Source organism: Neofelis nebulosa, chromosome 12 (assembly GCF_028018385.1).
Source record: "Neofelis nebulosa isolate mNeoNeb1 chromosome 12, mNeoNeb1.pri, whole genome shotgun sequence".
Lineage (NCBI taxonomy): Eukaryota > Metazoa > Chordata > Mammalia > Carnivora > Felidae > Neofelis > Neofelis nebulosa.
In genome coordinates, this window is record NC_080793.1 from 3,404,215 (window position 1) to 3,417,209 (window position 12,995).

At 57.6% G+C, this 12,995-nt stretch overlaps 1 protein-coding gene and 1 pseudogene across 1 annotated transcript in view; both read left to right on the top strand.

The window, feature by feature from the left end:
• Positions 1-918: 918 nt before the first annotated feature.
• LOC131490941 (transcription elongation factor A N-terminal and central domain-containing protein-like) lies at positions 919-5,821 on the top strand (annotated as a pseudogene).
• A 5,448-nt stretch (positions 5,822-11,269) lies between these two features.
• OLFM1 (olfactomedin 1) overlaps positions 11,270-12,995 on the top strand; it is a 37,057-nt gene continuing 35,331 nt past the window's right edge. The window contains exon 1 of the mRNA XM_058693636.1: positions 11,270-11,643. Within this exon, the coding sequence (XP_058549619.1) occupies positions 11,548-11,643 (96 nt within the window). The 5' untranslated portion in view covers positions 11,270-11,547. The remainder of the gene's footprint in view (positions 11,644-12,995) is intronic.

A 12,995-nucleotide genomic window follows, 5' to 3' on the forward strand; every position in this document is an offset into this window, starting at 1 on the left:
GGGGTGTCTCTCATTCACTCCGGGACACCGGCGGCGATCGGGTCCGGGTGTGGAGGGTGACCCTGACCTCGGGCGCACGGAGCGCGGGCCGGGGTTCTGAAGTAACGAGCAAGCTGTGCAAACCGGTGTGGAAGGAAGACCCTTTCCAGGCGGCCACACACCGGGGCGGGGGACAGAGAGGGGTGCAGGGAGCCGCAGGGGCTCCGGTGACCGTGCCCGGTGACCGAGGACTCCGCCCGGGTCTCGGTCTCTGGACGGGCAGGATGAGACAGACGGTGCTCCCGGTCGGCGCTGACCCAGCCCCTGCCGCGTGGGAGGAGCCTGTGGGACCATCACAGACGTCCCCCCACGCCTGCTTGGCGGTTGGGCACCTGCTCCGGACCCCAGGCACTGGCCCGCACTGAGCGCGCGGAAACAAACTGCCCTCCCGTCGCTGCGGACACGAGAAGACCCAGGTCTCTCTGGTTCTGGTCCAGAGCAGGATACAGATCCGGAAAGAATCGTCCAGACACGTTCAGCTAAATGCCCCTCCCACCCGACTCCCTTGCTCTGCCTTGCCACGGACCCTGTTCTGCCTGCCCTGAGCCCTCGCCTCCCACGGCAGATTTAAGACAGGCCTTCCCTCGGACCGTCCCCGGCTCCGGCCGTGATCTGGGCCTGGCGTACTGGGTCCTGCACACTTTGGGTCATCAGCTCGCCAGGGGTGCAGACCCTCAGGACCGCGAGGGAAAAGGAGCGTGGTGACCCAGACGCCGGCGCCGGGAAGAAGGATCCCTAGTGACGTGTGGTCGCCCATCGCCTGCCGCACGATGTGCAGACGTCACCCGCGGACCGAACGTGTGGTCCTCAGAAGGCACAGGACTAGACGAGGGAACACCCGTAAAACCCTCTCGAGGGGCCTGGCCCGCAAGGATCGCGATGCAAGCCCTGTGTCATGTAAGGACGGGTTGCTACTGGCCGTTGGAGACCAGGAACCTTGAGGGGCGCCTGGCGGACGCTGCAAATAGATTTGTTCGGACAAATGAGTGTTTTTGCACAGTCCACCCTGAGCTCTTGAAAGTGGCAGACGGGAGAGCTACTTATTCATCAATAATTATTAACATTCCCTCACTCATCAGAGAATCTCTGTGGCTGATGCTCTGCCGGATGTGATCACCTCCTACATCCCATCTCCTGTGCTCTTTCCAGACTGAGACGGCGGCCGTGCAATCGTCTCGTGGCCAGGCCGGTGTCCCCTGTCCTCAGACCCAGCACGCGTCGTGCCACCTCAACCGAGAAGGCGCAGAGGACGCGGGGCCAGGCCACGAACATGCCACGCCCTTCCTCCCACCTTCTTCTCTGGGGTGGCCTCCCCTGACACTTGCCGCCATACTGGGAGGAAGCAGCCACACGGGGAGGCCACGCGCGGGGGCTCCGGCAGACAGCCAGCATCAGTGGCCCGCGTGCGAGGGACGAGGGCTCCGGTGAGTCCGGCCCCGGGCGCTCGCGTCTTCCCCGGCCCTCAGGCCACCCCAGCCGACACTCTCTGGGGCAGACGCAAGCTGTCCCTCCGGAGCCCTGCTAAAATGGCAGCTGTGTGCGCAGAGTAAACAACGATGCTGTGCAAGCCCCGGGTCGGGGTGACGTCACGCACGGTAAGCGTGGGGCAGAGTGTGGCTCACGGACGGGGCGGCCAAAACTCAGACCTGACACATAGGAGGTCGGCTTTGGTACCAGGTGGCAAGAGGGGGCTGCAGGGGCGGGAAGCACGCGAGAACCTCGTGGGCCATAGAGTGCCGGCGGCCAGGGCGTGGGAGGTCAGTGGATGCCACGCGGTCTTTGTGACGCCCGGGCAGAAGTCTGCTACCAGTGCAGTGCCCGTGGCTCGGTGGAAAATCAGAAATACGCTCAACGACCTCCAGGAGTCTCCAGACAATACATTCCAAGTGCCACCTGGTCACTCATGCGGGCCAGCGACAAAATGCCAGAGGAGAGGGGAGAGGGGAGAGGCGAAGGTGGGCCCGTTCCACATAAGGGCCCGGGACGAGCTACATCTAAGCACACGATGAACTCTCCTTCCTGCCCCTCTGGCTGGTAAACACGTCGACAAGTAAAAAGTGGCTTCCAGGGTTCCATTTCCGGTGTAGATTACCTAACAAACCAATCTTGTCCCCCAAAGCTTCCGTGAACGCTGGCGCCCTGGGTGGGCCCCCGAAGCCACGTGCACCGGGCAGAGGGGAAGCTGATGGAGCAGAGATTTGCACCCCTGCCATTCGCGGGTGTGGCAGCCTGTGCTGCCCGCGTCCATCCAGGTAAGCTGGAGTGACGTCACAGAATCCAGAGTCTCATAAGAAAGCAGTGGTTTCCAGAAGTGTCGCACAACCGAGTCGTGAGGAGAGTGACACCCTTGCAAGGGAGAAGAACCTGAGATAAACCCAACGCTACTATGCTCCACGAAGGAAGGGAAGACAGCCTCACCGTCAATGGAGAGGCAGAAAATCAAGCAGAAAACGTCAAAAGCATCCACATGGAAACTCTAGCACTGAAAAATAAAGTATCATGAATGAAAAAATTTACCTGTGGGGCTTAATTAGCAGATTGGAGATGACGGAGGAGAGACGCAGTGAAGTAGAATACAGACTGAAAGATAGAAATCGGGGCGCCTGGGTGGCGCAGTCGGTTGGGCGTCCGACTTCAGCCAGGTCACGATCTCGCGGTCCGTGAGTTCGAGCCCCGCGTCGGGCTCTGGGCCGCCGGCTCGGAGCCCGGAGCCTGCTTCCGATTCTGTGTCTCCCTCTCTCTCTGCCCCTCCCCCGTTCGTGCTCTGTCTCTCTCTGTCCCAAAAAATAAATAAAAAGCGTTGAAAAAAAAATTAAAAAAAAAAAAGAAAAAAGATAGAAATCACCCGACGTGAAGAAGAGGGAGAAAACCCCCATGAGAAAGAGTAGCACCTTAGCAATTTGAAAGCGCTGAGGGAAAGCCTTCTCGGCCAAGAATTTTACGTCCAACGAAAGCAGTCTCCTCAACAACGAATAAACATGTTCCCGCTGAAGGAGAACCGAGAGAATCCTCCTCTAGGACCCTATGGCGCAAGAACTGTAAAGGAGGGGCTCCCTCAGGCCGAGGAGAATGATACCACGTGGAAATGTGGGTCTTCAAGAATGAGCAAAGAGCATCAGAAGTGGAAAGTACATGGATAAATACAACATGAGCATTTCCCCTCTAATTTCTTGCAAACACCTAAGACTGCCTACAGCAAAAAGTAGACGTTGTCTTGGGGGCTTATCACGCATGTGAAGTAACACATTTGATGACGATCCCACGAAGGATCAGGGTGTGAACACCCTTCTGGGCTGAAGGGACACAGCATTGACCAGGTGGACTGAAAGACTGGGGAGTGTATGCCGTATCCCGAGAATAAGCCCCAAAATAACGACGCAAGGATGTGTCACCTAAAAGTCAAGACATAGATCATGGCGGAATTAGTTGTAAAAATAGTCACGTAATCCAAAAGGAGGAGCAGTAACAGACAAAAAGAGGAAAAACTAAATACAAAACAACACACCTAAACATCGATAGAATAAGTAATGCAACTAAAAAGGCAGAGGTCATCGAATGGATAAAATGCAAAACGAGACCCGACTTCATACCGTCTGCAACAGAAGCACCTTAAGTACGAGGACAAAACAGGTTGAAAGTGGATGGATGGAACGCCTACACCATGCAGACAGTAAGGATAAGAAGTTAAGGTGGCTTTGGGGCGCCCGGGTGGCTCAGTCGGTTGAGCGTCCGACTTCGGCTCAGGTCACGATCTCACCGCTGGTGAGTCCGAGCCCCGCGTCGGGCTCTGTGCTGGCGGCTCGGAGCCTGCATCCGATTCTGTGTCTCCCTCTCTCTCTCTCTCTCTCTCTCTCTCTCTGCCCCTCCCCTGCTCATGCTCCGTCTCTGTCTCTCTCTGAAAAAGAAATAAACATTAAAATAGTTTAAAAAAAAAAAAGAAGCTAAGGTGGATTTACTCACATCAAATACAATAACTTCCAAGACACAGAATGTTGCCAAAGATAAAGACGTACATTTCATGAAGATAAGAGGGTCCATTCGCCAGGACAAGGAAACAAGCACGAACAGAGCCTCGGGGTACATGAAACGCTGGGTAGAACTGGGAGAAGAAAGCAAGTCCATAGTTGTAACAGCAAAAGGGCTGGAGAGAGAAGTCAATAGAAACATAGAGGACCTGAAAAACACCATCCATCACCTTGACAAAATTGATATCGAACACTAAACCCAGCAACTAAAAGATGCACATTCTTCCCAAGTGCAGATGGTCTGCTCACCAGACGGACCCCATTCTGAGCCACGGAGCAAATACACTAAGTGTAAAAGAATGGAAGTCAGACAGAGTGTGCTCTCTGGCCACAGAGCAATTAAACCAGAAATCAACAGTGAGAGACCTAGGAAACTCTCAAACGTACGGATGCCAACAACATCTAAGTAACGCGTGCTCAGGGAGGACATCACCATGGAAATTAGAGACTACTTCACCCCGAGGGGATAACGGAAACACAACAGGTGACAGTTTATGGGGTGCAGTTAAAGCCAGGTGCAGAGGGAAATCCGTAGCTTTAAGTGGCTTCTGTCAGAAATGAATAAAGTTCCAAAATCAAACACCAAAGTTTCTAACTCAAGATTAAAAAAAAAAAACATCAACTCAAACCAGAGAAAAGAATAAAGATAAGAAAAGATACCAGAGAAACAGGGAACCAACAAAAACCAGAAAATGGGGACAAAGCCAGACACTGATTCTTTGAAAAGATCACACAGTTGACCAAATCGGAGCCAGACTGACCGAGGGGGAAAAAAAAAAACAAAAAACAAGAAAAACACAAACGATCAATATCAGCAGTTAAAAAATTGCTATTTCAGGGGCGCCTGGGTGGCTCAGTCGGTTGAGCGTCCGACTTCGGCTCAGGTCATGATCTCATAGTCCGTGAGTTCGAGCCCCACGTCGGGCTGTGTGATGACAGCTCAGATCCTGGAGCTTGCTTCGAGTTCCGTGTCTCCCTCTCTCTCTGCCCCTCCCCCATTCATGCTCCGTCTCCAAAATAACTAAATTTTTAAAAACTTTTTTAAAAATTGCTATTTCACCACCCGTGAAATGCTTTTTTCTCAGGTTCCACTGGACTAGTGCTGTTTTCAGGCGCAATCATTTCACGGGCGGTGCCCCTCAATCCGCTGATGAGCGATCCAGTGAGTTGCCAGATCCCACAGTACCTGTGAGAGCTAAAGGCACAGAGCTTCTTTATGAAGCTTTACCTAGTTCTTGCACGGACCAGCAGCCCAAAGCCGATATGTGGCACAACTTTGCAAGAGACATTCTTACCGTCTATTTAAAGAACCTCAAAAAATACAAAACTTGTGTTAGAAGCAAAGTCACCAATCTGAAGAACCCCCCCCCCCAAAAAATTCTCACTTACAACAAAGCTTGCTCTCTGGGACCATGTCGCCGAGAGAATTTGCCGAAACGACTGTCATGGAAATGGCACATGAGGACCTGAAGCAGCTGAGAGCCGCATACACGGAATCTCGCATCCAGGAACACCACTTGCCCCGAGTGGTGGGGGGCGCACAGACAAAATAAAATGCGGAAGCTGTGAGAAGTTCAACTGCAAGGTCACCGTAATCACCAGAGGAGCACCTTTCCTTGCAGGCTGGGTGTGGAACTCAAATCCAGACGAAGACACGATGACCTCTGTGATCCGTAATGAGTGTGGGGAGCAGTGGTACCACAGCAGGTGGGTGTGCCTGTAATTGCAAATAAATGTTCTCTTCACAAAAATAAATAAATAAATAAATGAAAATTGCTATTTCAGATCTTAAGAACACAAGAAAGTGTTACAAATATCTTCATGCCAATACATTCAACAACGTTAAAAATTTGACGAGAGTTTCACTCATAACTTTACGCTGATGCTTTGACAACTCTGGTTCACGGGACAAATCTCTTGGAAGATACCAGATGCCGAAATTCACACTAGAGGAAAGAGAAAGTCTGTGTATCTCTACAGCTTTTTTTTTTTTTTTAATGAGCTTTTAAATTAAAAACAAACAAACCTTCCCACTGGGAAAATTCAAGGCCCTGACGGTCTCACTGGTGAATTCTATCAAACTGTCGAAGAAGTGACGTCAGATTTCACAAACCCTGTCGGTAACAGAGAAGAGGGCACTTCCCAACTTGTACGAGGCCAGCAAAACAAAACAAACAGCAACTGAAAACCAACATTCCTCAGGGACATGGATGCATAAGAACAGCTCAGAAAAGCCAGCAACACGGAGAAGGGGCGATGCGTTACGACCAAGGAGGGCTTCTCTCGGAAAGCAAGGACGGTTTAACATTTGAAAATCAGTTCATGCAGTTGACCCGTATTAACGGTATAAAGGAGAAAAACCAGATGCTCTTTTCAGTGGACACAGAAAAAAATTCCTGGACAGAATTAAATTTCCAATCATAATAAGACCCTCGGCCAACGAAGGATAAAGAGAACCGAGAGGGAGGCTCTGTGAACCTGCGGAAAACCTCTGCGCGCGTGAGGCTCTAGGGCCAGAGGCCTCTGCCTCGGTGGCCACAGGCCTCGCGGACCCTGGCCGCACCTCTCCTGCGCCCTCCAAGCACGCTCCTGCGGCGAGGCTGTGCTGTGCACGATCCGGTCCAGCACGGGTGGGACAGGAGCTCCCCGGTGGAAGGCCGCTCGTTTGCCCTTCCTGGAGACAGAGAGCGGCCCCAGGGTGGTCCCCGGAGCCCCGGCTGGACTGGGGGAGGGGCTCTGCTGAGAGACAGTGACAAGGGCAGGAGCATCACACCCCCACGAGGCCCCGGGGATTCCGTGGCAGGCACACTGAAGGCCTTAGCACAGGCCAGACACCCAGCAGGGCCAGGGATGGTGGCGGCAGTGTGGTCTGTGCTGCCGTGACCGGCGTCTTCCCGGTGACAGGACACCCAGTCCAGGAGGGAAGCCGGGTGGTCCTGAAGGGCCAGCCCCCTTCCCTCCCCAAAGGCCAGCAACTGGCGAGGGAAGCTGGCCCTGGGTGGTGGGTGAGAGCCCGTCACCGTGGCTCAGGGACCACACCCCGGGGAGGCCGTGGGTCTGGCCCGCCTGTCACATAGCGGGCTCTCGGTCAACACCTGTCACTCCCCGGAGTCAGATGAGGCAAAGCCATCGAGGGCCCGGAGGGGCTGGGAAGGAACGGTGGGCCCTCAGCTCCGTGCCCGGATGAAGGCGAAGCCGGGCGGCCTGCCCGCTCTGAGCACAGGCGGCCGACACCTTGCGTGGGTGCAGCCCCATTTGCTAGGAAATTCGCAGAGAGGAGAGGGGAGAGTTAGTGCCGTTGCCTTGGCAACCACTCGGTCACATTGTAATGAGCAGAAGGAGGCTTGTCTTAAAGGAGCGTGAAGCATATCGATTCGCCTTCCCGAGGGGGTCTCGGCAGGAGCTCGGGGGGCTCTCGCTGGCGGCGACAGCTCCATGGGGAGGACAGCAGCGGAGGGGGAGGTACCCGGATCCCACCGCACCCGCCAAGGAGCAGAGTGGCGCCCCCACGGCACCACAGCCCCTGGGCTCCCGGCTGGTGTGAAGGGGCAGGGCCCTCGGCGCCAGGCTCCGCCCCCACCTCCACCTGGAGCCATGGCTCTGAGGCTCCCCGCGATTCCCAAGTGGGTTGGAGGGAAGACTAGAGTCTACGCTTAGTCGGCATAGAGACGTGTGACAGCGCCGCTGGCCGTGGCCACCCTGCACCTGACTTCAGCCCCAAAGGGGAGAGTCAAAGGGAGAAGCCCAGGGGGCGCCTGGGTGGCTCGGTCGGTTACGTGTCGACTCTTCGTTTCAGCTCAGGTTCGTGGGTCCGAGCTCCAGGTCTGGCTCTGCACTGACAGCACAGAGCCTGCTTGGGATTCTCTCTCCCTCTCTCTCTGTCCCTCTCCCAGGCACATGCGATCTCTCCCCCCCCCCCCCCAATAAAATAAGTAAATATTAAAAACAAAAACCAGAGCTAGGACCAGGTCACAAGGGGACTTTGATGCAAGAGTCAACAGAAATATTATAAAACCAGGATGTGTCCGATGGGGTCACAATGGCAACGTGGGATAGAAACATGTCCAACCCAACAGCTAACAGGGATCTCTCTCTCTCTCTCTCTCTCTCTCTCTTTCTCTCTCTCTCCCGATGAGCAGGTCCTTCTGGGACACGTGTACTCGGACGGTGATGAGCGAGCTGCCAGTTCCCAGTTTCTTCTGTTCCACTTTGGTCTCCCAGCCTTCTATCAAGTTCAGGTCCGATCTGATACCTCCAGGCTGCAGAGCATGTGGGGGATGATCTCATCCTTACACATCGGTGCCTGCGTATCCCTCCTGCTTGTGTCTAGCCGCTGAGCGTGTGCGCGTGTGCCCGGCACGGTCCCGGGCGTTTCCCTCGCTGTGGCCCGCACCCTGCTGGCCGGTCGGCGCTTGGCGTTGGCACACCCGCACAGGCGGACGGCCGCCCCCGGGGACGACACTAGCGGTTCTGGGCACTGGCTTCTTGTTGTTCTGATCAGCGTGTCATCTTAAAAAAACCTGCTTTACCAACATGTACTTCCCGTAGTGTACAATTCACCCAGGGAAGCATGTGATTCGACGGGTTTTTGGTAGATTGCATCATTATTTTCAAAGCCGTGCGTGTGTCGACCTTCACCATCTTCGAGTGTCCAACTCGGTGGCGTTAATCCCATACATGATGTCGCACAGCCGTTACCTTTTTCCAATTCTGGAACTTGTTCATCACCCCACACAGAAATTCTGTCCCCATGAGTCATTACTCCCCGCCGTCCATCCCCCGGCCCCTGGCGGCCCCTGCTCTGCCTTCTGTCTCTACGGCCTGATTCCTCTTGGGCCTCGTGGGAGTGGATCCCACAGGGTCGTCCTTCTGGGTCTGGCTTGCCTCTCTTGGCACTGTGTCCTCTGGGCTCACCCGCAAGCCCGGGTCAGAATCCCCTCCCTTTTAAAAATTTTTGTTTGAGGGACAGAGAGAGAGAGAGAGAGAAGCTCAAGGAGGCTTCATGCTCAGCACGGAGCCAGACACAGGGCTCGATCCCATGACCCTGGGATCATGACCCGAGTCGCACACTGGACACTGGACCAACTGAGCCACCCAGGCGCTCCCCCTCCCTTTGAAAAGCCGATTAATATGCCAGCACCCAATATACTACCTTGTTGATCCACCCTCTGTCGCTGAGTTGTTTCCATTTCTTGGCCATTGTGCATAATGCCGTGGTGAGCTTGGGTGTAGACATATCTGTTCCAGACTCAGCTTTCCCATCCCTTTGAGTGCACCCCACGGTGGACTTGCTGGGTCATTAGAGTTGTGTCGTTTTGAAAATAAAAACAATTCCTGCTCAAGTCAGACCTTAGGTCTCAGTCTACTTGAGGAAATCGACACAGACTAGCCTCTCTGTTCCACAGGAAGAAAAGCCCCAGGACTGGAGCCCACATCCCTGACGCGCGACCGTGTCCTGAGCCCCTGACCTCTTCCGCACATGAGGCCACTGGCAGCAGCCCCAGGGCATTGACACGGAGGTTGAAGGGGACGCTCAGGCAGTATGCCCAGGGCACGGAGGGTGCTGAGTGAACTCTCAGAGCCTCCCCCTAGTCCTTCCGAGTTTACAAAAGGTTTTGTTTTGTTTTTTTAATGTTTATTAACTTTTGAGAGGGAGAGAGAGAGAGAGAGAGAGAGAGCATGAGCAGGCGAGGGGCAGACAGAGAGGGAGACACAGAATCTGAAGCAGGCTCCAGGCTCTGAGCTCATGAACCGTGAGATCATGACCTGAGCCAAAGTCAGACGCTTAACTGACTGTGCTTAGGAGGCCCTGGTACGAGCATCTTTCATTGCCATTCTACAGAAGTGGAAACTGAGGCTCGGAGAGCCACCCCCTGGAAGGGCCAGGACAAGACACCGGCCCCTCCAGCTCCCCGAGCAGCCTTCTCTCCAACTCCCCCCCCCGCCGCCCCCCGCAGCCTCTCTCAGCCTTCCAGGGAGCGGAGGGGCCAGAGGCTCACAAACAGCTCGCTTTCACTCTCAGGCCCATGAAAGCCGAAGAGGGGCTGAGAGAACAAAGAGCCCCCAGGGCCTCACCTCGCTTCGAATCTTCTCCCAGGGCCACCTCCTCTGGGCACTCAGGCCCACCCTGCCAGACGACCTATACCCCAGGAGCTCTCACCAGGGCCCAGGGGACACAGCCCCTCCCCCACCTTCTCTTCCCAAGGTGCAGGAGCCCAGCTCCTGAGCCGGTGCCCACAGGGTGCCTCCTCCGTCAGGGGGCTGCACAGGGACAGGCTGGGAGTCCCCGCTCGTCCCTGCTCACCCCTGCTCTGGACCTTGCTGGGTGACACATCAGTTGCCCCCCACCACTGTCTCCCTCTGCGATGTGGGAAGATCGGACCGGACCACCCCCAGCCGCTCTGTATTCTGGGATTCTCGGGCCTGGAGCCTCCTTCACAGAGTTTATTTCCAAAAGGCTGACCACTAAACAACGGGACAGAGACCAGACAGATGCCTCTAAATTCCTGTGGCCACCTTCACTTCCCAGAAAACAGGTGCCTGGGGACTCTCCTCCCCAGAAGGGAGCGTTTAAATGGAAAATGTGGCCCCCAGGACCAGCCACCCTGGTCTGGGACTCATAAATTCCGCGGGAACACATGTAAAAGGACAAGGAGGAACACAAGGCAGACCCCCGGGGACCCTTACAGGGCGTATGCCCCCCACTCCCCTGCCCCGCACACAACCGTGAACACAAGGACACGTCCTCACCCCCACACCCAATGGGACAGGGGCCCCAGCACAGGTTCTGTTCCCCTTGCACCCACACACTGATCACCCCGGGCCGACAGGCCTGAGCCCTGGTCGCCCTGCTTGCAGGCTCTGTCCCCAACCCGCACTCCCCCGCGCCCCCCCCCCACATCCTTCCTGGGTGTGAGCGTTGCTCTGTCTCATTAAAAGGTGACCCCCAAGGGCATGTTCAGCTGCCATCTCTGTCCCTCCCGGAGATGTGAAGCCCGCCTGCAGATCCTCCCCCAGCGGCCAAGCCCCCCACCCCCACTCTGCCTTTCCCATCCCAACCCCAGGGGGTCCGGGGCCTCCCGCAGCTGCCGCCAGCCAGGATGGACTCTTCGTCCGAGTTAAATTTCCCCCGCCTTTTTGATGTCACATCCTGTCCCAGCCTGCTTCCCCACCGCCGCCGCCCTCCCCACTCCCGCGCGCGAGCGTGGCGCGCGGGTCCCTCTGCGCCACCCGGCCGCCTTCCTCGCAAACTTTTGGCACCCCCCGCCCAGGCGCGCCCGTGCGGGGGGGGGGGGGGAGCGCGGGAGGAGGGGCCGCGGAGGGCCGCGCCCCGCCCGCCCGGGGACAGCGGGGACAGCGCGCAGGACGCGCTCGCCATGCAGAGCGGAGGCTCCGGGTGCTGAAGGCGCGGGGCCAGCAGAGCCGGGAGCGCGTCCGCGTCCGCGTCCACGCAGCGCCGGCGCCAGCACCGGGGCTCCTGCATATGCCAGGACGGCGGCCGTGGCAGCCAGACATGCAACCGGCCCGGAAGCTCCTCAGCCTCCTCTTCCTCGTCCTGATGGGCACCGAACTCACTCAAGTACGTGCGTCCAACGCCATTTTCCTCCTTGCGAGCGAGGGAGCGCGGCGTCCGCCCAGCGCCGGGCCGGCCAAGTCGGGGAGCGGCTCGCAGCTCCGCACCCGGGTGGGGAGGGGGCCGGAGCGCCACGCACCCGGCTGGGAGGGAGGGGTGCAGGCCGACGGAGACCGCCGCCGTGCGCCCCCACCCGCGGAACCCCCAGCGCCGGCCCAGCGCCGCGGGGGGAGGGGGTGCCCCTCTCGCCTAGGACCCCCCTCTCGCCTAGGACCCCCAGCCCCCCACCGCCCCGAGAAGTTCAGAGGGCGGCATGGTGGCACCCGGGGCGGGGGAGACAGAGCAGGGTGTCCGAGCTCCTGGCATTTCCAGCCGAAGCTCTGAGTCCCACCCCCCACCCCCCACCCCCTACTCTGGAGCCTCCTGTGTCTCTGCCTTTGCTGTAATGCTGCCCTTGGGGCTCCCCCGAGCAGGGGGTGGCAATTGTGCCTGGGAGGCCAGACCGGGAAGGACTGGCGGCGGGAGCAGGGCTGGGCGCATTGTGCACTCAGTGTGGAGGCTTGGGGGGTTGTGGCCACATGCGCGGCATGAAGCGTGAGTGCCAAGCGAGGGCCGTGTGCGCGTGTGGGGACCGCTGGGCGTTTGAAGCGGGCTCGCTTGCCACCCCCTGAGCAACGTATCAATAGAAAGCCCGTCTCTGGCTGGTATTCTCCATCTTAAAAATCCGTTTCGGAGCTGGCAGGTCTGGGAGGAGGAGAGGGCTGTCTGGGAGCGCTGGAATGGGGGTGTCTCCTTGGCAGCGGGGTGCTGGGAAGACACTGCCAGCTTCAGGAGCCAGGCTGCTCGGGGGTGACATTAAAATGCCCTTTCGATGGTGCCACCGTGCCACGCTCGGGCTGGAGACACTGGCCCTTTGGAGCTGCGGGTCTAGGGGGCGGACGGGGCCGCCAGCACCTTGCTGCAAGCCCCCAGCGGCCCCTGACCCTCCCTCCCTCCCTCCACCTCCCTCCATCTCAGGAGAAAAGAGGAAACAAAGAGAGAAGAGAGGGCAAGAGGAGGATCACGGAAGAGAAGGCTCTGGAACAGTCTTCCCTTGTTCTGCCTTGAAGCCCTTGCCGGCTCCCTGGCTCTGCCCGGGAGACGCAGCCCCCACCCCGGCGTCGCGAGGGTCCTGTCCCAGCCGCCCTCAAAGACCCCTGCCCTGGGGCCATCGGGCGGTCGGGTCCCCTAGAGAGGTGCCGCGTGGTCTCCGGGAGAGAAGTTTCCTCGGCGGTGGGGAGAGCCTGGCCGAGGCCGGGCTGGTGTAGCGTTGATGGACAGTTGCACACGTGCACGCACGTGCACACTCACACATTCAC